The sequence below is a fragment of the Lampetra fluviatilis genome, chromosome 7 (genome assembly GCF_964198595.1).
Source record: "Lampetra fluviatilis chromosome 7, kcLamFluv1.1, whole genome shotgun sequence".
Lineage (NCBI taxonomy): Eukaryota > Metazoa > Chordata > Hyperoartia > Petromyzontiformes > Petromyzontidae > Lampetra > Lampetra fluviatilis.
Window position 1 is genome coordinate 2,609,086 of NC_136281.1, and position 26,276 is coordinate 2,635,361.

General features: G+C 53.5%; 1 protein-coding gene across 1 annotated transcript in view; it reads left to right on the forward strand.

Moving 5' to 3' along the window:
• The window catches only part of USH2A (usherin), a 112,258-nt gene that overhangs the window by 78,754 nt on the left and 7,228 nt on the right, over positions 1 to 26,276 (forward strand). Inside the window, exons 49-65 of the mRNA XM_078858151.1 lie at positions 120 to 353; positions 3,602 to 3,912; positions 5,244 to 5,367; positions 6,459 to 6,656; positions 9,182 to 9,336; positions 9,839 to 10,037; positions 11,768 to 11,875; positions 12,151 to 12,334; positions 13,457 to 13,614; positions 13,947 to 14,105; positions 15,315 to 15,477; positions 16,240 to 16,594; positions 19,735 to 19,965; positions 20,920 to 22,448; positions 22,928 to 23,267; positions 24,689 to 24,898; positions 25,384 to 25,622. Coding sequence (XP_078714277.1) covers positions 120 to 353; positions 3,602 to 3,912; positions 5,244 to 5,367; positions 6,459 to 6,656; positions 9,182 to 9,336; positions 9,839 to 10,037; positions 11,768 to 11,875; positions 12,151 to 12,334; positions 13,457 to 13,614; positions 13,947 to 14,105; positions 15,315 to 15,477; positions 16,240 to 16,594; positions 19,735 to 19,965; positions 20,920 to 22,448; positions 22,928 to 23,267; positions 24,689 to 24,898; positions 25,384 to 25,622 — 4,897 coding nt within the window. The remainder of the gene's footprint in view (positions 1 to 119; positions 354 to 3,601; positions 3,913 to 5,243; positions 5,368 to 6,458; positions 6,657 to 9,181; positions 9,337 to 9,838; positions 10,038 to 11,767; positions 11,876 to 12,150; positions 12,335 to 13,456; positions 13,615 to 13,946; positions 14,106 to 15,314; positions 15,478 to 16,239; positions 16,595 to 19,734; positions 19,966 to 20,919; positions 22,449 to 22,927; positions 23,268 to 24,688; positions 24,899 to 25,383; positions 25,623 to 26,276) is intronic.

Genomic DNA, 26,276 nt, shown 5'->3' on the forward strand with positions numbered 1-26,276 from the left:
GCGAGTGCCATTCCGCCGGCACCCACGGTGTGCAGTCGCTTAGCGATGAAGAATCACAGCTCGAGCTGAGTCCACGTCGGCAGCTGTACGCGTGCGTGCCCCGCTCGTGCGCTGCGCAGGAGAGACTTGCTGCTGGGACCCCGAGTGGCGCGAGGTGGCGGTGGGCCCGGGGGACGCGTGCTGCGGAGCGCGGCCGTACGCGCTTCGGGGGCAGCAGCAGCAGCTGCAGCTGTGCTGCGGGGACGCGCTGCTCGACGCGTCGCGTCCCTCGTGCTGCGGGCACCGTGCGCTGGGCGAGGGCGAGACGTGCTGCGGGGAGGGCGAAGCAGCCAGCGCCCATCTCACCGTGCCAGGTCGCGCAGGCACCTGCCGCCACTCGGGCAACAACGCTCTCCTCCTCCCACTCTTAAACGCAAAGAGGGTTGTCGCACGGGATAGTTGAGCCTCGCCTGTACAATAATAATAATGATGTATTTATATCTACAGACATCTTTCAATGCGTCGGTTGGTCGGGGTTTGGCGAAGGAGGACACCGAGGCCAGATGTCACTCGCCACCGATGGTGGCCGTGGCCAGGCATTGAACTCGGTTCTTTGCTTTCACGGCGCGATGCGCCCCCCCCCTCTCGCCTCTACGTTGCGTTAAGAATGCCTGGGGTTGAAAACGGGTGTTTAAATGGTAAAAACATGAGTGACCACAATGCAAATAGTAAACATACTCTTTTTAAAATGTAACTTTGCAAAAAAAATGTTTTTTTACAAATAACATCATAGTTTTAATTGTTCCAATATAAACATTAGTTGGTGGGCGCAGGTTGAGGGAGCTGCACTTTGTCGGTCATGATTTCCCTGCCAAGTCTCTGTGGTCGTTCTCAGATCTAAATATAAAACAATTAGGGCATACAAACCTTCATGTTCTTTCAAGGAGCTGTAAAGCAATGGTCTGCTGCTCCTAACGGCTTTAACTAGGATATTTCCATGAGCGTTGCGCGAGGGTTACCTGCCGTGCGCCCATTAGCCTTAACTGTCCAGCCAGCGATTTTGACGCATCAGCAAGACCAGGATTAATCCATTTGCAGAACGTCCATGCGTCTCGTGAACGAGCAAGGGCGGTTTGAGGGCGTGGGTTTTGGAGCACTTTGGAAATGGATTTACGCTTGGGGCCTTAAGCGCGGGCGTTTCGTAGACCGAGAGATGTTTACTTTCCTTCAGGTCACATTTAAAATACGAACCACAAGTGGTGGGCGCCCTGGATTAGCACGCGAAACAAATTGCGGAGCTCTCGCTCCAATTCACGTGCCATTAATTGCACCTCTTCGACCTTGCCAAGGTATGGTAGCGTCACCGAGCAGAATAGCCGGAGTGGAATATTCCGCGTAACGGAGGGGTTACGGTGAGAGGAGCCGCACGGTTAAGGCACCGGACGGAAATCAGCTGCCGGCGGAGGATTGTCGATGTGTGCCTGAGATATTAAATCACTTAGCGTAAAGTGACAGTGAATTAATTTGCCTCCTAAAGCCCAAGCGCTCCTCTGAGTGTTTTAAAAATAATGCTGTGTTTGAGCTTTGCATAATTATGGCATCCGATCGTCAGCGGGTACGGTCTAATGGCCTGTGTGCATTTGCGAGGTGTGTAATGTACAAAACATCTGTTTTACACAGCGGGTGCCTCTCATGTGGAAAATTAGGCAAGTTAATGTAGCTTTGCTAAAGAGGAAGCATGGTCAATAACGTGCATGGGAGGTAATACGGGCTGATTATCTTTATTTTGCAAAGTGTATCATCGGTGCATTGTCTTCAAGGACCTTGACTTCTTGCACTGCTCTCTGCGAGAAGCCCTCAACAACTTTGCGAGCCGCCTGAGTAACGCGCGCGGACCATGATCCCGCTCTGTCCGCACGCCGGCGCCAATATTGGCGATCTCCTCGCACCTCCTTGAGGTTGGCGCCTCGCTCCCGGGGACGCCCTTTCATGCGAAAGGACAAACACAGCAGGTGCTCGCGAGAGGTGCACGCGCGGAAAGGTGATCTCCGTGTGTCAGCGCGTTCGCATGTGGGTATCACAACAGAAGGTCAGATAAGTGCTTGAAAGGCCCCTACCTGCAATCGCGAAGCCCTTTTGACCATGTTTGGCTGCTCTAAATTAGAATGTTACATCACCGCCGCCGCCTTAAAAATGTCAACGCTGTACATTGGGTTTTGTTTTCTGTGCCACGATCCCGCCTATGGCATTCACCATCGAGGACAACAAACGGACGTCTAAGCGGTTACAATGGAAAGATACGCGTGCCAAGAACGATTGCTCTGCCGTCATGTTGAGCGTGGTGTGCGCTGTGTGCTGGATTTATGCTGTGTGGTGTGTGTGCCGTGTGGCGTACGTGGTGTTTCCACCGTGTGTGCACTTTGTGGTGTGCTTACTTTGTGTGCAACCTTGAATTTGTCATCAATCCTCGGTCGCATTCTCTTCCCACATGTCCTGACCTCTGCAGGACCTCATGCCTCCGTCTGCACAACATCTCCCGCGTCTGCAATTTCCCTCTTCCAGCTGCTGTGTGTGTGAGACCCTCATCCATGCCTTTATCTTTTCTACGGCACCCCCAAGTTCCATTGTCTCCAAACTCCAATTGATCCGAAATGCTGATACCAACCTCTGTTATGGACCATACTTCTTACCCGCGCCGATACAAAGAGACCCCCCCCCCACATCACCCCGCCACTCCCCCCACTGGCTCCTCATTCAATCCTGGATTGATTCTGAGATCGCACTCACTGCTTTCAAGACCTTCCACGGACTCGCCTCTGCCACCTCTCTCTCCCCTCTCATCTCACTGCCACCCCCCTTCGTGCACAATCTGCTGGAACTACCAAGACTTTCTATCGAAGCCCCCCCCCCCCCCCCCCTCGAGTCAACTTTTGTTTACTGGGTGTTCACTCCTCTGCTGCCTGCCGACACGAGAACGTCCTTCCCCTACCCATTTGTGCCATCAACTCCCTACCGCTTTTCAAGTCCAGCCTCAAGACCTGCCTTTTTTTTTACTCTTCCTGCGACTGACTGCCTCTCTATTAAAGATATACCCACCGTATCTTGAGATGTTGGTCACGTTTAGACGTTGCGTAATTCCACGTTGTATTTGTACTCTGTGTTCTGTGTGGAGTGCTTGTTTTGTGGTCCATATGCTGCATTTACTGTGCGGTGTTGTATGCCGCGTGGTACGTGCAGAGTTTAAAGGGCGTAATGTGTGGTACGTGCGGAGTTTGTTTACCGAGTGGTCCGTGCGGAGTTGTTTACATTACCTGTGTGGGAGGTGCGGTGTTGTTCACGTGCGGTGTTGTTCACGTGACCGCGTGTCCTCTTCTACCCGGGTGCGACAACAGCAACGGCACTTTACTTGCTTGCTTGGGTATTGCTGTGGCCGGGATTGGGGGGGGGGGTGAGGGGAGACAAAGGCGGCCGGGCGTGGTGCCGGCCACCCACCGCCTCGTGCGCCGTAGGTGCTGCTCGCCAACGGCACGTGCGCTCAACAGTCTGCTCAGGCGACACGGTGGTGGAGATCTTTGTCTCTGGGGTGTCGTCTGTCTGCCTGCCTGTCCGGTGGTGGCAGCAGGCATGGTGTGCTGCGGCGGCGAGTACGTGGCGTCCTCGCTCACCGTGTGCTGCCCGGGCGACAACGAAGACGACGACGAGGAGGATGAGGAGGGGGGCACCGGCACGGCGCACGCATTCTCTTCCCCGGAGGAGCGGGCGTCCGCCCTCGACGCCGGCGCCCGCTGCTGCGGCTCGGAGCTGCTCGACGAGGCCGGGGAGCGGCGGTGCCCCCCTGGGGGGCAGGGGGGGGGGCTGCTGCTGCTGCTGCTGGGTGGCCGTGCCAACGCGACGGTGGCAGCTGCTGCTGCTGCTGGGCCAGCGCGCTTGCAGGTGATCACCGTGGTGGTGGTGGTGGTGGTGCCAAACGGTATGGGACAGGGGTGGGGAACCTTTTATCTGCCAAGGGCCATTTGGATATTTATAACATCATTCGCGGGCCATACAAAATTATCAACTTTAAAATTAGCCCGTTATATTTGGTCAAACGTTTAATTAGCTCACCCCTAATGTGATGGGCTGGAACTGCTTCTCTTTGGTGAGGCGTGTGATGTTAGCTGGTATTGATGATGTTGCTACTCGCAACTGCTTCTCCAGGTTTGCTCCTAGATTTGTTGAATTTCGAGTCCCGCCTGCGGTTGCCTTGGCAGGGCCACACCAAATTATTTCGTGGGCCTCATACGGCCGTTCCCCACCCCTGGTGTAGGAGAAGGAGCGGGGGGGACACTGCGTGTGTTGTTGTGGGAGTAGGGGAGGGGTGTGTGTGTACTATGTGTATGGGGAGCGGTAGTGTAGCGGTTAGCGCGCTGCGCTATGAACCCGGCGACCCGAGGTTGATTCCCGCGCACGATCAACGCCAGTGACGATTATCTGAACCGATCCTGGCCCTCTCCTAGGTCGACTCAGCCTCAAATGAGTACCTGGTGCAGTGTGTAAACATCGCCACTGGGGAGACAAAGGCGGCCGGGCGTGGTGTTGGCCACCCACATGTGCTGGATAACAACACTGTTGCTGCTGCTATGGGGAACGATGCTGCAAGTGGTTAACACCATGAGCCTATGCTCCTGACAACCTCCGTTCGATGCCGAGCCACGGCTAACACCAGGGGTGCAAGTGATATCTTGAAGCGGTTTTTCGACTTCTCTCTGTCGTCTCAATCCCGTGTTGTTGGTCACAACACCCCTTGAATGTCAATATGGGGAGATTTATTGAATGGTTTATTTTGTGCTTGTGGCCTAATTTCATCACCTGGCCACGCAACTTTTGTTTTCTTCCAGACATTTCCTTTAATGGACGAACCACGAATAGCACCGCGTAACGTAAACCTCACGTGGTGTACGTGCAACGTTGCACTGAGTAACGTGCGCGCATCACGTCCACATTGCTCCTTGACATACCACTGACGTGAACGCATCAAGTCTCCATTGCACTCGAGAATACACGATGCTAAAAACACATGCAAATAGTGAACAGAAACATCTCCAACCGTTGACGTGATGATTATTTAAGTCGAGGCGAGACGTGCGAGCTTGTGTTTTTGACGAGGTGGAGGAGAAGCTTGCTGGGTGCTGTGAGAGCATTTCCGCCCACAAGCTCGGTCACCGCTACGCCCCGTGCCCGTGGCCACTGGGCCCGGACAACAATCCCCGTGTTTCTTCCGTCAGGGCCACGGACCTGGCGAGGAAAAGACTCAGGCTGGGCTCCGTAGCAACCGCACGAACGCTGACGAATGCTTCTCTCCTGAGTTGGTGGTGTTTTCTGGCCCCGTCAACGTTACCTCCTTCACTGGTAACACACAGAGCTGTGAGCGTGGCGTGGGTACGGTCGGTGGGTTCTATCGTAGTTGCGTTGTCGCCGTTGCGATGATTTTTACAGGACGTTTCCTCGCGACGATGCCTCTCATCTCGATTTGAAGCTTTCGTGACTGCAGGAATCCATACTCTTTGGTTCTTTCGGTAAAGTCACGTGGGTAGAAAATAAAATGAATCACGACGTTTCGGGCGCAACACAAGCGTCCGTCATCAGGTGGGCTAAGCATGGTCTGCTGCTGAGGCAGTCTGTTTTGAAAAACAGTCTGTTTTATTTTATTTTATACCTACGTGACTTTACCGAAAGAACCAGAGAGTGGCGATGCCTCTCAAGATGTAATCTCCTCCTCGTCACACATAATGGCCGAGACTCAGTGTTTAATTCCGAACCACTAAAATTAAGGTACATGGAGTTACCCTGAGCGTGTATCAAGTAAACATCAAGACGACATTTGTTGTGGAGTAATTTTTTTATTGAGTGAGCTCTTCATTTCAAGTGTGTGGGTTAGTGATGAGCCACGTTGGTCCAAATGAAACTGCATCTCAAGAAATACCGAAACCGTGGGTATTGTTTTCTTTTGTAGCTAGGCAAGATGGCTGGGGAAGGGGCAGAAAGGACGGCACAGCAACTGATTTACACAAAGCTCGTGCATTGCGAGAGAGTCTCTAATTCCCCTTCCTCGTGAAACAGACGCAGCCTTGGCGCCGCTCACAACATACCGCTACCATCGCTGGACCAATGCGGTGAAATCAAGCGGCTGAGTTTGTCACTTAACAGCTGGTCTTGTCGCGTGCGATCGACGATGGTGGTTGTCGGTGAAGAGGCGGGCAGAGTGAATGCGTCTCCACGTCTGTGGATCCCTGGCACACGTGACGTGACGCGCGCGTCTCCGCCTTGGAGCCATGCGGAGAGGAATTCCACACCGAGAGATTCAGGGCAGGCGAAGCCGGCATCACCGCCCCTCGCTCTGGCGACAGAAACCGCTCCCGACTTTAGTGGGCGTTGAACCGCGACTAGACTTGAGCCTGTGCCGCGTGAGTGAGGCTGTCATTCCCTTCCTCGTGGGACAGACGCTGCCTTGGCGCCGCACACAACATACCGCTACCGTGTGGTGGCGTCCAACCGGCACGGCTACGGCAGCAGTGTCCCTCGCCTCGTCACCACTGAGCCCGCAGCCCCCCGCAGCGTGAGCCCCCCCCACTGGAGCCTCGTGCCCGCTCGCCAGGACGCCCTCAGGTTCTCCTGGCAGCCTCCTCGCCAGCCCAACGGTGAGAGCCTTGCGTCCCACGTGACAGGCGCATCCCACGTGGTGTGTCTATCGGTAAACCTCTCTCCTCTATCAATTGTAGTCACCATTTTACCACTCTCCCGTATCAAACATAGCCACGAGTGAACCACTCGCATGTTCCAACCAAAACCACCAGCGAATTTTGTTGACTGGAGCAGTAAACTTGAAGTCCGGTCCTCTTCTTTAATCTCGCTTTCACGCATTTGGCACGGGCTGTGCGGGAACGCAGTCTTCCCACACGTCCGTGATGGTTGTACTCACGTTCTCGATGGCTCGGGGCATGCTGGCTGCCAGCCGCCGCGTGTGGAGGCCACGCGCTGACGGGAGAACGTGCCTACTGACACGGCTCTGGCACGGAGTGCGCGTGGCGTGAGCCAATTGCCTGTCACCAATGCTCAGGGCGCCCATCACCATCTGTAGCCAGGGCAGCAGTGACCGGGGTGAACTTCCAGTCAGCCACTGGGCACTGGCTATGTTGGGCCTGGCACGGGGACGTTAGGGAACAGCGGTGAGCCCACACCATCGGTGCTGTCTGGTTCGTGCAGCGAAGATTTGAAACGTTAATCTGAGTCACTTGCGTGTGTGTCTGCGGGGAGAGGTAGTGCAGTGGTTAGAGCACTGTATTGCAAACCTGGCAACCCGAGTTCGATCCCCACTCATGGTCAACAATAGTGATGATTATCTGAACCAGTTGTGGGCTTATACTCTTAGTTTTTTCGGTAGAATCACGTAGGTAAACATATAAATTAAAATTAATAAAAATAAAATAATGCAGCAAATCTGGCTGTGACGGTCCCACCTGATGACGGAGACTTGTGTTGCCTCCGAAACGTCGTGATTTTTATTATTTTATTTTTATTAATTTTAATTTCATTTTTTACCTACGTGACTTTACCGAAAAAACTAAGAGTTATGAATCCTTGCAGTCACGAAAGCTTCAAATCTAGAATCAGTTCTGGGCTTTCCATATGTCAACTCAGCCTCAACTGAGTATCTGGTGCTGTGTGTAAATATCAGCACTGGGGAGACAAAGGCGTCCGGGTGTGGTGCTGCCCACCCACCCGCTCGTGTGCCGTGCTGGCCTTCATAGGTGCTACTCACTAACAGCACTTGCCCCAACAATCTGCTTAGGCTATTCGGGGGACCTTTGTCTTCGTCACAATAAGTTGAGAGCCTGTTTTAGTTGCACCCCTGAGCTTAACAAGAGATTAAATATTTCCTGACCTTGCGTTGAGAATGGGCCCCACTCTCTCCCCACAAAAAAAGGGGTGGCAAATCCTGACACAGCGAGCAATGGGGGGGGGGGGGTCATTGAATTATTTAATATTCTACTGTGCCTTTTTTTTTGCAAATGAAAAAGATATTAATTCCACTTTAAATTGGCTCATCCTCCAGAGTAATAAAAATGAAGAGGACGTATCCGATTTTGAATTGCAGACGGCGAAGCAATTTCTCGTTTTAAAAAAGTGCTGCTGCTTCGCTTTGGAGTGCAGTGGCTGCGGGTAAATAAGTGTGTGGGGCCTCGGTGATTTGACTTAAAAGCCTGTGACAAATTGGGTGATAGATAGAGTTTACACTCAGCAGCACACGTAATGTGACAATGGACATGCTGTAAAGGTTTGAGATTAATGATAATTAATGTTAATGATGCCGAAAAAATCATTCCAAATTAGCCCCGTGATGGAGGATAATTAGTTTCCGTGATGAAAGTGCGCTGTGACGGAGTCTGCGCTGGGAAGCCCTTCGCGTGACGGCTCACACGAGCGTCGCACGCGCCGCCACCGTCGCCGCCGCCGCTGCGCTCCACTGTAATCCCTCAAATTAAATGTCAACTTCCATCGGAGTTTTGTAAATTTGAAAATATTAACAATTCCATACGATTGGCATGTAGTGCCATCAAACACTGCAAACCCGAACAGCGTATGCCGTGCCAGTGTGGGTTTTTTTTTTACGAAACAGTCTTGGTTTTTCTGTTATATCGTTAAATGATTGTTCTTGTGAATAATGTGTTGGTGAACTTAAATGTGAACACGCACACACAACCACTCGCCCAGTCTGCACTCCTCCCACATCTCAACACACACGACGAGACTATGACCATTCCCTCGCAAATCAAATAAATACCAATTAAAAAGGGCCCTTCCTAAGCAATTAAACACATAGATGGGTCTTTGTTATGAATGCTGTACCTTGTCAACCTGCACAGCGTGTGATGTGCAGGTACAAGTGTGCGTGAGAGGACTATGTTAGGGATGAGGGGTTAGGGTCAAGGACAGAGCAGTTAGGGTTATGGGTCAGGGGTTACGGGATTCGGTCACTGATGAGCCAGGAATGCTGCTTCATGCGCTGACTTGTCTTGTGAGGATTAGGATTTAATGGTCAGGGATTCGAGTTGAGGATTAAGGTCGGAGGTTAGAGTTAGGGATTTGGGTCATGGGTTAGGGTAATGGGTCAGGGTTTTTGTTTGGCTGGGAATCTTTCTCGGTGTGTCCCCGGCTATGCCAGGCCCTGTCACGCACTACGCGGTGGAGCGGGATGGGCTGGAGCGGCACCGTGGATCGGAGCTCCACTTTCTGGACGAGCACGGCGTGATGCCCTTCCGCGTGTACCGCTACCGCTTGGCCGCCTGCACCGTTGCCGGCTGCACCTTCAGCAGACCGGTATGGCCAGCACCGTGGGAGGGGGGGGGACGGGACTCTATCATAAATAATCTATCAGTGTGAATCCTGACTCTGGTGTCTTCATCGCTGCACCATGCTGTGCTGCAATCATAAATGCATCAAACAGAGCGAGCGATCACGTGTACGCCTTTGTGGCTGTGCGTTACCTTGATCCCACTTGCTACTGGAGCGATTTGACCGCCTTTTTGACTGTGCGCCAGGCACAAACAAAAAATCGCAAGCGTGCATGTAGCATCTCCCACAGCAGCATAGGTGTGATGTACATGGATGAGGTTCTCTGCGCAGGCAGTGTAACGGCACTGGAGTCCCACCGGCCGGAGAAGCCCAAGCACCGGTCTGAAAAAAGAGCAGGGATATATTTGATAGGGTGCTCCAAATTCATTGCTTGCCAACCATGCAACGCTACGCCCACTACGGCACCCAGGCAGGGACCTGGAAGAGGCGACCTGAGCTGGAAGATCTGCTCGTGTGAGCTGCGCAGGTGACCGCAGCCACCGCTCAAGGTCCCCCGGAGGACATCGCCGCTCCGGTGGTCACGGCACGGGGCCCCCAGTGGCTCTCGCTCAGTTGGGCGGCCCCTGGCCGGCCAAACGGAGCCATCCACCTCTACCGCATGGTGCAGGCTGGCGCGGGGGTCATCCACACCCACATGCAGGGGCCCCTCCTCCTCAACGTTTCAGGTAATCCATCAGTTCCGGCAGCGATGAACTGGACTGCACCTCAGTCACCCAAATGAGTCGGCTCAGGCTTTTCAAAGTGTCCGCATCAGCCGTAGCCGACAGATTTAAATTTAATTGCATGGAAATCCATCAATCATTCAATTATCTGCGCTCGCACCACCTGACACACTGTGTGAAAGTACCCGGCACGTGCGTTCAGCAAAATCAATGTGAAGTCCCCGTTAATTCCGGGATCTGTAACGAGACCCACTTACAGACTCGCCACTTTCACGACTCCGCGTTGGCATGGCTCGCGGCTACATCTAAATCTCCAGGCCGCGCGCGCTACGTGCGGCACAGGGAATTCTTATTTTTGAAATGAAACGTTCGGTGGCGGGAAGGATGGGGCCTCGCGTCGACTGTGGACAGCGCCGCACATAAGAAGCAGCTCTCGCCGACCCGGCGCAGACAGTAATAACTTTCAATCAAACGCGCCCTTAAGCCGCTCGGCGCTAATAGAATCTTATATTGCACATTTCCCCAAATTAAGTCGTCATCGCCGCCGCCTATTGGTGAAGCCCTGGCGCGGAGGGTGCCGCTAAAAGCTCGGCACGCTCACTTGCCTTCCACCTTCAGAGCACCAGGCGCGAGCCTCAGTCTCCTCCAGAAAGACCTTCCAATCTCTGCAAAGCGGTATTTATCGCTCTTTAATGGGAAGGGAAATTGAGGGCACACCGCATAGAGAAATCCATAATGAGTATTGATACCTTTTAAGTGCGCCCATGAAACCACAGAAATCATGCATAAAATGGTGCTGGCAGCCGCCTGCCACATAGCTCAATACTGTATGGATTTAGTCTGAAGGATAATTGTCCCAGTCATCAGTCACAGAAACATGATTAGGTAAAATAGCAACATTACCAGCTTCATCATCATTTCTGGGTGTAATCTGACCATTCGTTAAATCAGTTGTGTGACCTTTAGTGTGATGGACTGGGGAGGGTGTCCTACAGCATAATGATTTTGCCATGAGCATAATGCCTTCTGACAACTAGCATTAAATTACGTGTGAGGAAAGAAAGCAGAACATTTAAATGCCCCAGGGTTTTGAATAAAATTTTCAATATCGTACGATTTATAACACATTTGTTGGCCTGTCGGGTGTCGCCGAGGTCAGAGACCACCGCGACTTGCTGAGCCGGCAGCTCCAGCGCGCCGCCGCGGTCCCGGTGCGTGGCTCTGGCGTGACACGCCCCTCGGTGGAGAGCGCCGTTTTGTCCGCGTGACACGGCCCGCAACCCCCGACAGCACGCTTCCCGACAGCACGCTTCCCGCAGTTCAAGCTTGGCAGTGGCAGTGCGGGACGCCCTCTGCTGCCAGCCAGCCCGCCACACGACGAGCCACCTGCAGGCTTATGGGTCGTGGCAGCCTGTCACGTCCAGTTCAGACACATCTTCTCCCAGGGATGGCTCCGGCAGAGCACCTGACATAGCTCCTTAAATCTCCCATCGCAGCGCCTCGCTAGCACGGAGCTGACAATGTATTCCACGGGGAAGAGGAGTCCTTGGTGGTGGTGGTGGTGGTGGTGCAGCAACTGGCTGGATTATGAACCCGAGATGTGGAAATGACGGCTGCTCATGAGCATCAATGCCTGAGGATATTTAAACTATTCTTTGCCTGACCCTCATGTATGGATTCCATTGTACTGAATGCGCGTGTGCACTTTGTTCTTTTACCCAAAATACTCTCAGGGCTGGAGCCATTCAGCAGCTACAGATTTGCGCTGGAAGCTTGTACGGCCGGTGGCTGTAGCTCCAGCCCTCTAGCGGATGCCACGACCCTGGAATCAGCCCCCCAAGGTGGGATCCCACACCCCTGCATGTGCACCTGCTTTGGCATCTGTCCACACGTGTGCACCAGGGGCTCTGTGCAGCCTATCACTGCACCGCGCCTCTCTACACACGGCCTTCACTTGACCTCTCTTTTGGCCTCCATGCGACATACAAACACATTTTGCTTGAATTGACCAGCCATCAAAATCGACTTGTCACATTTTGTGTACAAGCCTGTGTGCGTGTGTGTGTGTACGTTACTAGAGCCGTGCCTCGTGCGTGCGTGCGTGCGTGCGTTTTAGGCGTCTGGCTGCACCCGCGGAACTTTGTTGTGAGCAGCAGCATCGTGGAGCTGAACTGGGCTCAGCCAGCGCAGCCCAACGGACGCATCGTGCACTACCGGCTGCACCGCGACGGCCGCCCCGTCTACACGGGGGGCCCCGAGCTTCTCTCCTACACGGACCGCGGTCTCCACCCCAACAGCAGGTGAATGAGCGACACGCAACACCCAGGGCGCGTTACCGCCGTGAACACGTGTACGTGCACAGGCCCTTTTGTCAATCTCGACTGCTGGATGATGGCTTCCCCATGCCGTGCAGGTCAGTGTGGGTCGGTGAATGAGAGCACCATAGATGTCAGAGCGTAGTAGAGCACAACAATGGATTTGGATCGACTTCCCCTCACGAGGCAGCCTACAACACCTGTTTTTTTGCACGGTGGTCACCCATACAAGCACTTTTCAGTAGACCCTGCTACCTTTGGCCGAACAAAAGTTCACCTCGCAAGCAAACCCCCGCAGCTCCAAATGCGCCTGGATATGCCGCGCCAGACATACGAAAATAAATGTGGCGGCTTTTCGTTCAGCCGCAAATCTTCCTGACGCGTGGAACAATATCGCTGCTTGTTGGTGTCTCTGAACCACGTCTTCTGCATTCTTAATCGACTCCTCAGTACGTTTCTCAGAAAACATTACAATAATGGTCTTGAACGTGCCCTTCATTTATTAGCTACCTAGTTTTAATGAGTTGTTAATTTTTCCACAAATGTATTTAATTATATGTCGCTTCCCTTTCAGCAACTACTTCTTTTTTGAAAGTCGCAGTGTCTCAATGAGCTCAACTAAAGCTATTGTTTTATTTATTGGGGTGTATGAGGTGTGTGTGTCTGTGTGTGAAGCGTGTATGCGTAGTTTGTAGCGTGTGTGTGTGTTTGCCGTGTAATGTGTGTGTTGTGTAGTGTGTACTTACTATGCGGTGCGTACACTACGTAGTGTGTCTGCTATGTAGTGTGTCTGCTATGTAGTGTGTGTGCTGTATAGTGTGTGTGTATATCATGCAGTGTGTATGCAATGTAGTGTGTATGCTGTATAGTTTGTGTATATCATGCAGCGTGTACACTATGTAGTGTGTGTGCAATGCACTCTGTACGCTATATCGTGTGTGTGCTACGTAGTGTGTCCATAATATCCATAATACGTAGTGTGTGTACGCTATGCAGTGTGTACGCTATGCAGTGTGTATGTGCAATGTAGCGTGTGTGTTTGTTCATGCGGCATACGCGCTGCGTGTCCCTACACGCCAGTCCACGTGTTCTGCTCGTCTCGCTCAGCTACGTGTACACGCTGGAGGCGGCCACCTCGGCCGGCGTGGGCTCCAGCGCAGGTCACTGGGTGCGGACGCCCCCCTGGACCCCCGAGGGGGTCCCCGCCCCCCACGACGTGCGCGTGCTGGGCGCCCGCTCCATCCTTGTGTCGTGGCGCGCGCCCGGTGAGGGTCCCCTTCCTCCTCCTCCTCCTCCCCCCCCGCCGGCAACGCTCACGCCAGCCTTTTCACATTTGCGCGTTTTGAATTTAGTTTCCTCCTCGGGCAAGTTTGAAGGCAAGCGCGTGCACACGTACCCCTCTTTCTACACAATCCATATGAGAACATCGCGGCGATTAGTCACACCGCATACACACGGCACGCGGTCGTGACTTTTAGCTGCGGCAATCCTTCATTGGCCCCGTGCTCTGCTCTACAACTTCATTGAATAAACGTCAAGGCTTCTCGGGAGATCAATGGTAACTTGCATTGACATTTTGCTGCCTTTGTCTCATTAGCGGTGTTTAACCTCGCCGTCCCCGTGGAATACAATGTCACTGTGAATCTGGGCTCGGCGAGGGAAATGGCTTTCTCGGCGGCGCAGTCCCGGAGCCTGCTGCTGGAGGGCCTGGAGCCGCACCGACGGCATGAGCTGCGTGTTCTGGCCTGCCAGTCAGGTGAGGCTCCCGGGGCCACGGACCCCCCCCCCCACCGCCCGCACCGCGTGGCCCCCAAACTCGCGGATCGATACGCTTCCGCTTTCATGTCGTAAATGAGCTTCGCCAGGACGGTCCGTTGCAATCTTTGAAACAAAGAGATGTGTTTTCTTGATAACGGCACCACAAAAGCTTTTATTTACAGATTAAATGGGCTATTCCTGGCCAGGCCAGATAACTTCGAAGCAATTACGTTCGGTAATCATGGGTTCTTTGTGCGCCTCTCAATAAGTGCCAGCCACCTACATTCGTACGTGTGGTGGGTCTTGCAGAGGGATTGGGGATAAATTAAATAATTGTAACAAGATTATTTTTGGTAAATTCTCGCAAATGTGTGATAATGGGCTGTATAGTAGACAGGAGGCCATACGACCAAATCACCTGGAATGTGCCCAGTCTCATCCGATCTCATAAGCTCAGCAGATGTGAGCCTGGACAATGCTTGAATGGGCAACCACCATGCATAACACTGGTGTTTTAGGCTGCTTCAGGGCTCTGTCGTGGACAACGGAGGAGAGTGCAGAACATTTTTCATTTCAACTTGTAATGCGCCGCTGAACAGTCTTCACTCTCTCTCGAAGAGAGAGAACGACTCAGAGGCGCAAGGTCCCACAGACGAGCGGGAAAGGTAGCCACACGGTCAGCCGGCGCCAAATTCCCCCCAAGCTCTGCGGTTCTACATTGATTAAGGTGTCATCGGACAATTAATGAGGGTTTACACGTTGGAGGAAACTGGAGAACTATGAGAAAACGCACCCGTGCAAGGGGCAGCACTCCTATCCCATAGAGATGGAACGGATGGAGTCCACATTCGCTGTTCCGCTTTCTCCTGGCGAGCCAGGCTATGGCACCTCGACGTCCACGGGAAGGGAGTTTCACAACATTTGTCCCACCCACCAACCCTCGCCTCGACAGTGCTGGATTGCCACCCGATGGATAAAAATCCATGTTACTGTACTGTGTCCCATCATCTATGCAGTCTGCCTTCACCAACCCACATGACGTAAAATATCGAATTAGCCCATGACCCGCCAGGCATGGGGTAGCCCTCATCCAGCAGTGGCTGGACAAGAGCGCTCAACATTCACACGAATGTGCGTGCCGTGAGTGCTCCCGTTGCTAAACGCGAGTTGTAGAACAGCGGCGGTGCTGCTGGCGCTGTGTGAGCAGGCGGCTGTGGGCTGAGCGCGCCGGCGTACGCCGTCACGGAAGAGGCCGCCCCGGAAGGGCAGGGCCCGCCCGGCGTGGCAGCCCTGGGGACGGCCGTGCTCGAGGTCACGTGGTCTCCACCCGAGCATCCCAACAGCGACATCACAACATACGTCCTGTACAGGTGACGTGGCATCCCATGGAGACCACGTCTCTCATACACAGTACGCCTGAGCCCCGTTGCGTGCCATCTCACTGCCGCGACGGAGATAGCGAATGCACGGCACAATAGTGGCGCAAGAGTATTCAGTTCATCATGCCCCCCTGTGTTGTACCTGCCTGTAATCAAATGCCCGATCTCATCAGATTTCAGAAGCTAAGCAGGTTTGAGCCTGGATAATGCTTGTCTGAGCGATCACCATATATGCAAGGTCGTCATTAGGTAGCTGAGGAGTTGTGCCACGAGGTGGCCAGCAGACAGCAGTGCTTAAAACCATATTGTTGGACTGTACTTATATGCTCCCATATGTATGCTTCCCAGTTTCACCAACCCGTATTGACCAGTGTGGAGAAGTATGGTCAAATAACCGACGCAACCTGCATGGCATGGGGAGGCTCGCATACAGAAGTGGATTGAGAAAATAGCCTCTTAGGATACCATTTTCAGCAGCACCACTGATCGAGCTCGTTCTGAGGAGTGGAATTTCATAAAATGCATATCATAGAGATTAATGTGTGGTGAGGACTGCGTGGTAGTGATGTGTAAATTGAAAACATTTCTTTACAACTTTTTGTGTTGTTTGTTGTCCTTCCCCTGCACCTCCGATTAGCACAATTGGCTACTTAAGGTGCGAAAGAAGTACAATATACATGCATACGTAAAGTGTCTCCCAGATGCCGTAGGGCTGACGAGGTCGTGCGTGGCTTGTTCCTGGGCGTGCGGCAGACGCGATGCCGGTGCGCGGAACGAGCTAGTGGTTTTCGTCTGGTCAGAGGGCCCGCTGGCGTTCACCGACGCCTCGCCAGAGCTGCGGCCAGGCTCCGCGTACGAGTACCGTGTGCGGGCGCGCAACCGGCAGGGCGAAACCGACGGGCCGTGGGCACGGGGCTGGACCAGGGAGGCCCCGCTGGGTGACCTCGAGCTACCCGGCGTAACGCCACATGGTCCCTACTCCCTGCATACCACGTGGCGGCCTCCACACGCACCGCACGGAACCATTCGGCAGTACCGGCTCGAGTATGGCCCGCGGGGCTCAGAGCAGTTGGTGCCTTCCCCCGAAATCAAGGCCCTCACCGTGCCGGTAAGTCGCCTTGAACGGCCAAGCCATGCTCAACACCACGACAAGCACCCGTGGTACAATGTAGGAAGATGGAGGCGGATGATTGGTCTCACACAACGTGGGAGCAGCAACCGATTTAAACGTCTGGCATTCATATAATTTTTACTGTCACAAAAAATCCCCAAGTTGTTTAACATTGCTGAGAATATCTAGGATGGATCAGGCATTCGTAAAACAAGAATGGTTTAAAAAGTGATTTTATTCGCTATTGCCTTGTTAAATGTCATATAAAAAGTTAGCAATGTGGGGAAATGAATGTGAAAATTGCACCGTTGAATGCTGCCTTTTTTGTTAACCCTATTCATGTTTTCTCCCAATTTATTATGCAGAGCAGAATTGATGAATTTCAGGGCATGAATAAAATATTAACCCGTCTCAGTATTGGTTTCCTTTTAAAATAGAAATGGCTCTTAACGAAAGATTCCGTAAATAGTTGTAACAGTAGAAACTTCCTAGTGAACGCGACCGTGCGGTAATTGAAGTCAGGTTGACCTCTGGAACATAATAAATATTTCATGTTGGGTGAGTAATTGCAGAAGGGCGATGTCTCACACCCAAATTATGACTTGCGTAATGGCTGATCATTTTACTGATGGTGCCTATAGGTTGTGTTAATCTCAAATTCTATTGATCCCAGCAGAATTAAGGTGTTGGGTGTCAGCCGCTGTGATTAATACTTGACTCGCTGCAAGACAAATGCTGTGCAAATTGGAAAGAGCAGGTGGACGCTTGTTTATTGCTGTGTTTCCCTGAACAATACGCCTTTCTCTTAACCTGAACCTTATTAGGTGATTACACCATTTGTCCGCACGTAAAACCAGACACATTAACCGGCTGGCCCTTGCCATAGGCTTGTAGAGTTCCCAACATTGGTTCAGTGCCGCTACGAGAGATTAGCGTTCTTTTCCGTGACTTTTGAAAGCGAAACATAACAAGTCCTAGTTTCAATTTCCAGTCTAAATGAACCTCAGATATTACCCAACCCCAAGTGGCACAGTGCTGAGCAGCGGTCTCAAATAAGGAGGTGTCCGTGGGTGTGAATGAATTTGTGCTGTTTGTGAGGCGAGTCGTGGCTTGCACTGCTATACCACGTGACCCATGCAGAAGCCAAAGTGAGGCATTCATAGTGAATCACAAGCATCTGTTGAAAATGTGGGGTTTACTTTGTGTCAAAAGGTAATTTTTTTAATACTGTACATGTTTTTTGTTTCCATATTGTGTGATTGGTTTCATGTCATAAACACACATCTGTTGAAGGAGATCGTCAAACTGATGTTTTACATTTTGGGGAGACCCAGAATTGAGAAAAAATAATTTCAGAACGAAATTTAATGCGATAAGGCATCTGAAATCCAGATTTAAAACCAGGATACCAGCAATGGCAGCTTGGTGCTCTGACCTGATATCCACTGAACCACCTCTTCCATCATGAGTGAATCTGAGGTATCCATAGCCAATCACAGTTGTTCGTAATGACAAGATTTTTTTCATATATTTAGTACAGTCAACAGTGCCGGATTAAGCTAGTGCGGGGCCTGTAGCATATGTTATTAAAGGGGCCCTACATAAAAAAAAATATTAAAACACAAATGTTTCACTTACAGTCTTACATAGTAAAGTAATTGTATTTTTTCATTTGCTACACAGCCAGATAATACGACAGATCGCTAACCTTAAACACACTATAGTAATAGTACTATAGTAATAGAGCAAGTGCAGAATCACTGAACCGGAATTGATAGTATGAAACCATTTATCGCGGGGCCCTTGAAAGTGCGGGGCCTGTAGCATATGTAGCTACTTTTGCTTCTAGGTTAATCCGGCACTCCATGTAAAACTAAAACGGTGTAAGTGGTCCCTATAATTGATAAACCATAATCTTGATTTGAAGCTTTCGTGACTGCAGGAATCCATACTCTTTGGTTCTTTCGGTAAATTCATGTAGGTATAAAATAAAATGAATCACGACGTTTCGGGCGCAACACAAGCGTCCATCATCAGGTGGGAAAGCGTAGTCTGCTGCTGAGGCAGACTGTTTTGTAAAGGTTTGAAATGGGTGTAGCTCAAGGGTTATTAAACCATAGTTTAATCGTTTAATTCGTTTAGGGTGGTGCTCTTCTGAGTTGGGAGTCTGAATCAATTGGTGGACATTCCACAATTTCTACAGTGGGGCCCAGAAAATCCACCGTTATCTTCCCGAAATGTTACGTATTTTATCCAGCCCAATTCAACCACCTCAGGAAAAAAATAGAACGCGTGACTTTTTTTATGCGACTGCCGGTGGCTAAAACAAACACAAATTATCGCAATTATATCGTCCGCTGCGGTGCACGCGGAGGGCGCACGCGTTTTGTGTTCGTGGCTGAACCAGCGCTGCCACCCTCTGTGTAGCTGTTGAACTGCATCGTACAGCCCCCCCCCCCCTCCGGCTACTTGTGAGATGTGAGCGCCCCCACCCAGCCAGATTCTGGGGCTGCATCTGCATCAGCGAGGAGGTCGCAGCCGTTTCATTATCCTGCTCCGTCCAGATAATAATCAAACTTAAATATTCACGATTACCCGCGAGGAATCAAAGTATGTCTGCCTGTGTGTATGAGTGTGTCACTTGCTGTATATATGAATATGCATTGCTGTGCTTGTTTATATAACTGTATATATGTATGTATGTGCATGTGTGCACGTATGCGTGCCTCTAGAGTCTAGAGAGAGGTGTGTATGTATTTTGAACTTTTTTCGCACCATACATAGCCGACCGTGCTAATTCGAGGTGCGTCTTTGCATGGTGAACGGTAGTGTAGCGATTAGCACGCAGTGCTCGCAACCCGGCAACCCGAGTTTGATTCCCGCTCATGGCCAACACAAGTGACGATTATCTGAAACGGTCCTTCCTCTCCCCTAGTTCGACTCAGCCTCAAATGAATACTTGGTGCGGTGTGTAAACATCGCCACTATGGAAACAAAGACGGCTGGGCGTGGGGTGGTAGTCACCCACCCCCTCGTGTACCGTACCGGCCTTCATCGGCGCTCGTGAAAAGCACTTGCCCAAACAATCTGTTGAAGGCTATCCCGTTTGGCGGGGTGGCTTTGTCTTTGTGCTGCAGGGGGGGCAGCAGGAGGCGCTGGTGTTTGGGCTGGAGCCCCACACGCTCTACCAGCTGCGGGTGGTGGTGGTGGTGAGCGGTGCGGGGGAGAAGCCAAGTCCCTGGGCCTCCGCACGCACCCGGGAGGCTGCCCCGAGGGGTCTCGCCCCACCGGTGGCACAGTCCCTGCCCGGTGGGCGCAGCATGCTGCTGCACTGGGACGCACCGGCACGACCCAACGGCATCGTCCAGGTGGGCGATGCACTGGGACGCACCGGCACGACCCAACGGCATAGTCCAGGTGGGCGATGCACTGGGACGCACCGGCACGACCCAACGGCATCGTCCAGGTGGGCGATGCACTGGGACGCGCCAGCCTGCAGCTCCGTTTTGTGACAGCCGTCCGTGCTGGGTCGTTATCTACGGGTATTAACGAGGCATTTAAAGCACCGGCTGGCTGAACTGTCAAACTGTCAGGCAGTTTCGAGTGGAAGTATGAACTGTGATGTTTATTTGTTGAGAGGGAGTTGTCTTTTGTTTTATTGTACTGATATCGGGTCAGCGAATGGTGATATTGGCCCATAATTCCTCTGCTGCTTTTGTGGAAAATCAGAATTCGCCCACCAAGGGAAAATGAAATCACCACCACCATCGCAGGGCTTCCTCATCTGCCCCAAAATCTCATAACAATGCCCGTCATTTTTCTTGTACACCAACCTGAGATTCAGTTGCATTCGGATGCCGTATCTTATCTCATATTTATATAGTGCTTTTATATCCAAGGCGCTTTACAAGGGCTATGAGTGGTGCATTGAGGGTAACAAAAAGCGATATGGTAAATAGGGATGGGATATGTGGAGGGCGGTTTGTGGGTACCGGAATTATGGGGGTGCCTAGGGATGGAGGGAAGGATGGGCCGGGGAGATGAAGTCGGTCTTGAGGGAGGAGCTGAAACGAGACAGGGAAGGTGCTCGCTACTTCATGTGGAGGGGAAGTTTGTTCCAGTGCAAGGGGGCAAGGAGATAAAAGGAGCGGAAACGGGATCGTGCCCAAGGAGAGGGGGGAATGGTTCGGAGTAGGAGAGATTGAGAGAGAAGGCGGTGGGAGGGGACATATGCAAATGATCTTGTAATTTTATTGAAACAAGAGTTGAGTATCCTCAGATGCCGATGTGATGAGGGAGACACTTTGGTGATTATTTTCCAGAACTACAGCATTCTCAGCGACAGCGGCGTTGAGTTCAGCGGGCTGGCTCGTCGCTTCGTGCTGCGACGGCTTGCGCCATACAAGGACTACTCGCTGGCGCTGGAGGCGTGCACGTCCGTGGGCTGCGCTCGCTCCGGCCGCGTGACAGCCCGCACGGGCGAGGCCGCTCCGGCCTCCCAGCCCGAGCCCGATGCCCGGCCGCTGGGCCCCACGAGCGTGGAGCTACGCTGGACACCGCCCCGCCGGCCCCACGGCCGCATCCTCCGCTACCTCGTCATTGGCGGCACCGCCACCGACCCGGCAAGTGGGCGGAGGGATGCCGTGCTGGAGGAGGTGGCTGAGGAGGAGGCGATTATCAATGCCTCGATGGGCTCACGGGAAAAACGCTCCTACGTGCACCGCGGCTTGAAGCCGGGAACCGCGTACCGCTACAAGGTGCGCTCGTGGAACTCGGCGGGGTTCGCCGAGAGCGGGTGGGTCACCGTGCGCACGCCGCAAGCTGCTCCGGCGCAGCTGGCGCCCCCCTCGGTCCGCACCGTCCCTCACAGCGCCCGCAAGCTGTGCGTGAGCTGGACCCCTCCGTTGGAGCCGAACGGAGATCTGCACCACTACAGGCTGCTGAGAAACGGTTCCTTCCTCCCGTTCATCTTCGACCGGACCACGCTGAACTTCACAGACGTCGGCCTTCTGGCACACACCGATTACAACTACGCGGTGGTGGCCTGCACCGCGGGAGGCTGCGTCACCAGCCCGCCGGTGAGCCGGCGCACGCCGGAGACCGCGCCCAGCTTCGTGCCTCCCCCCGTGGCCACCCCCGTCAACGCCACCGCCATCCGCGTCAGCTGGGCGCCCCTCGCCCCCGGTCGCGGTCAGACCACGCAGGCGAAGCTTTTCGTGGACGATGAGGAGTGCCCCGAGGGGTTGAGTGAGAGCGTGACGGTCTCCGGCTTGCGCCCATACTCGGAGCACGGCTTCTTCGTGTCCGTGTGCACGGGCGGTGGTTGCGCCAACAGCAGCGGCGTGAGAGCGCGGACGCTGGAGGCTCCTCCCGAGAGCTTGCGTGCCCCGCGCCTGGACGTGACCAATTACCGTACGGTCGAAGTACGGTGGCAGAAGCCGGACGCTCCCAACGGACAAATACTGAGCTACGAGGTGTGGCGCGACGGCGCTCTGGTTTACTCGGGCCTCAAGCTGCACTACCGAGACGCGCGGCTGTCCCCCGGCGCCCGGTACTCGTACTCCCTGGTGGCGCGCAACGCCCGCGGGAGGGTGAGCAGCGCACCGTCCGTCGCCCGCACCCCGGCCTCCGCGCCGGGCGGCCTGGCGCCGCCGCGGCTGGAGGCGCTGTCGTCGACGGGGATGCGCGTGGCGTGGGACCCGCCGTTGCGCCCCAACGGGGACGTCGTCAACTACACGGTGCGCATGCGGGACCTGGAGTCCGGCAACACGAGCACGCTCGGCGCGGTGCCGGGGCGCGACGCTCTCGCAGAGCGCACGCTGGTGGTGGGGGGACTCGCTCCTCATCAAAGGTGAATGGAATAATGCATGAAGCAATGCCAAATCACCCTGAGTGTACCCTCGGTGCTATCGGATGTCGTCGGCTAAGCGGGGTTGAGACTGGTTGGCACCTGGATGGGAGGCCGCCTGGAAATACCGGCTGTTGTATGTTAGCACTGTGAGGGGGCCAGGAGATGGCAGAACAGCAACGGTTGTGTCTGTGCGTTGTGAGGCCCTTCGGCCCACTAGCTCATTGAGGTGTCTTCTAAAAAACATAATCATCCACATCAATATTACATTTAAGATAGTCCATACTCGCTTATTTGGACCACTTTATGATCCACTTTTTGTTTGTTATTATCAGCCAACAGATGGCCATACAATGGACGTAATAAAACACTTGTTTCACCCACTGTCTGGAGAATGAGATTTTGACTGCTCGTGCCGCTCAGTAAGCAAGCGCTCGAGCTGCCCGTGACATGCCCCTGCACTCTGCGCGGACGGGCCTCAGGTACGAGGCGTGCGTGGAAGCGTGCACGGCTGGGGGCTGCGCGTCGAGTGAGTGGGCACGGGCCAGCACCCTGGAGGCGCCGCCCACCCTGCAGCCCGGCCCCAGCGTGGAGCCGCAGGCCGACGGCGCGGGGGACCGAGCGGGCCTGCGCGTGTCCTGGGCCTCCCCGCTGCGGCCCAATGGCCCCGTCCTGCGCTACGAGCTATACCGCCAGGGCCCCGTGGTAGGCCCTGCTGGCCCTCGCCGGGCCGCCGGGCCGCGCGTTGCCCTCGTCTACAACGGGACCGCGCAGTCCTTCCGGGACGGGAGCGTGGAGACAAACGCGGAGTACGAGTACAAGGCAAGGCGCACCGGCGGTGTCGTAGCCCTCGCTTAAACATCCACGGTGGCTCTGAACAAAACTTAAAGGGCACAAATTCAAGGATAGTGGGGGAATACTTCACTAGAGTGAGTCGCTGGCGTTTGTCATTACACTATAGTGTAGCCCCACTTAGAGGTGCATTTGTAGTGCCATAAGAGGGGAGGGGCTGCTGGGGGCTCTGGGATCCTAGGCAGATAAGCCCTCGGCGCCAGGCGCTGGGATCCCAGGCACCCCAGACGCTTAAGCCCCTTGGCGCCACCAACAGGGGGGCTGTGTGTGCTCTGTGGGATATCTGGGGGCGCACACAACCCCACCCCTCGTTGGGGACGAGGCATAAAAGGGCAGCTCCCTGGCCAGTCGCAGCTCAAGACCCAAGACCCGCCAGCCAGCTTAGGACCCTGGACCCCCTCGTCCCGCTTGTCCTTGTAAGGGCCAGGACGCTGTGCGGGCCAGTGGTGGGACTCTGGGACTCCCGGCTCTACGTCCTTGTAAGAGCGAGTTCCGAGGAAGCCAGAGTCCAGACCCGCACCTTGGCTGGGTCGGATCAGGTAGCCTCCCCTAGGGTAATTGTAGCCGGAGGACCCCAGAGCATAGCCAGAGTAGTGTATCTAGGCTGTGTCCCTAGGCTGTGTCCCTAGGCTGTAACAGAGTATCAGGACTGTTGGAGTGTTGGATTGTAATAAAGAAGTTACCTCTACAAGTGTCTCCGGAACCCATTACACATTCAAGGCAGAGAGCCCTGATATGAGGTTTGTGAACACATCCCACAACCCCTGCCTCAATTCAGTTTCTCTCTTGCGTCTGTGCTGCTGTATGTGTGTGTTACTATGTTAATAAATGTGCAGTAGTGCTCTGATCACAATTATGTTTAACTCTTGAAGGCCAATAAAATTTGCATATTTTTGAGAAAATCAGGAGTGAGCATTATATGGATAGACTCGCCTCCCAACATGGAAATGTAGAATTTTTCACTACTGGTTCACAGCTACCAGTGGAGAAGATGTCTCTTAACCCTTTCCTGTGCCAATGATATACACTTCTGATTCCGTTCCGATGACGTACATGGACATCATCAAAACGAAACCGGAATATTTTTTTTTTATAAAATAACTTTCTCGGCACTGAGGCTCCACGAAGACACGCGCGAGGGCGCCAGCTATCACAGAGTGCGGTCACTTTGCTACGGTTCTCTGCGGTGAGTGCAATGCCTTGATAAACAATGGCGCTACGCCTCTCTCCGAGGCGAACGGGACCCACCCATCAACTTGCAGACGTCTCGGAACGGGAAAGGGTTGAGCTGAAGCGAAGGTGACGCGGGATTGACCAGAGTTTGCCACGAGCAGAAGGATGCTGCCGTCCGCGAGGAGGCTGATGCCGACGGTGCGGCGGTGGTGTGGCAGGTGCGGGCAGTGAACGCGGCCGGGCACGTCGACGGCGTCTGGGTGCGGGGGCGCACGGGACCCGCTCCTCCCCTCGGGCTGCAGCCACCCTCCTTTTCCTCGGTGGCGGCCACCTCGGCCGTGGTGCTCGTCTCACCGCCCACCCAGCCCAACGGCATCGTCACCGTTTACCGCGTCTTCGCCAACAGCTCCAGCGGCCTCCACATGATGGTACACCCATCATTGGCGGCCCGACCACGCGACCTGCAAGCGGAGCACTTTTGTTAAAAAAAAAAATTGAATAACCTTAGTGCATCGTTAAGGTGTTTTCAGAATTACAAATGTTTTCAGAAAACGAATTGTTTTATCCTGTATTTTGTAATAGTCTATATATGCAATTTAAATTATGGTTTCTTGCCCAAACAATGTTAATCAGCGGCCGTTGGCGGTCCAACTGCACTGACGTGCCATGGTCCAGGGGAGCCTAAGCACCGGGCTACGACGATGACAGGGGACCCCATTTATTCATCCCACCGAGGCACATATTGGTCACTCTACGCCACTCACTGTCCTTCACGATCGTTGATCTTGGGTCAATGCTGAACTGCATAGCCGGCCTTTGGAGAGGCCGGTGGAGTCCTGTGGAATTGGGAAGACACCGCCTAACTGGCTGGTGCAGTTATTGATGTGTATTGCGTCCGCCCCTTGTGCCACAGCTATCCGAGGGGGCCTCTGTGGAGCAGGAGATCCACGGGTTGGAGCCGTTCAGCACGTACTCGGTGTACGTGCAGGCGTGCACGTGCCTCCGCTGCTGCGCTGATGGACCCCCCGCACGCCTGCAAACTCTGCCAGCGGCCCCCACCGGGCAGCCCTCTCCTGCCCCCTCAGCTGTCGGGTCCCGCGCTGCCAGTCTGGCCTGGAGCGACCCCACACGGCCCAACGGGATCATGCACAGGTGCCCCTGCTCTCCATCATCGTTTGCGTGTGTATGTGTGTGCGTGTGTCTGTATGTGCACCGGAGTTGCCTGCAGATGTGACCACAACTGTACACTCAACGTTTATTATGCATACATAAACACTTGTTAATTTGACACGTATGGGGCTCTGGCCTTGCCAAATTGTCCAATAGTCCGAATTATGTACAATGGTACTCCCCAGTGCCTCCTGCCCTAATTTAAAAAAAATATCCAAATTTGTTTTCCTAAAATTATTTTCCAAAAAAAGCAACACTTACCACCAGTAACCAGCACTGCAGGCGAAGGAGGAGGATGCGGGAGGTTCCATGTGGTGAGTGACAGGTTGTAGAGGTGGGCCTTAATGCACTGAGCATGCACTTACTGTACTGTATATTCACTTTATCACCAAATTATAACGACCTTAAACTTCACATTTTTCGCTTAAAAATTAGTGTTTACTTGAAGACTACATTATTTTACACTTTTACACCACATTTCTCGCCATCGGACGACATCAGCTGATGTGGCACTTCACCACTGACATGGGTGTCTTCACTCACCGTACGCATCGACACACACCCTGCATCAATTCTATACGACACTTTGAATTCATCTCGCAGACTAAGGGATCTTGACGTAGGTGTAGATGGCAT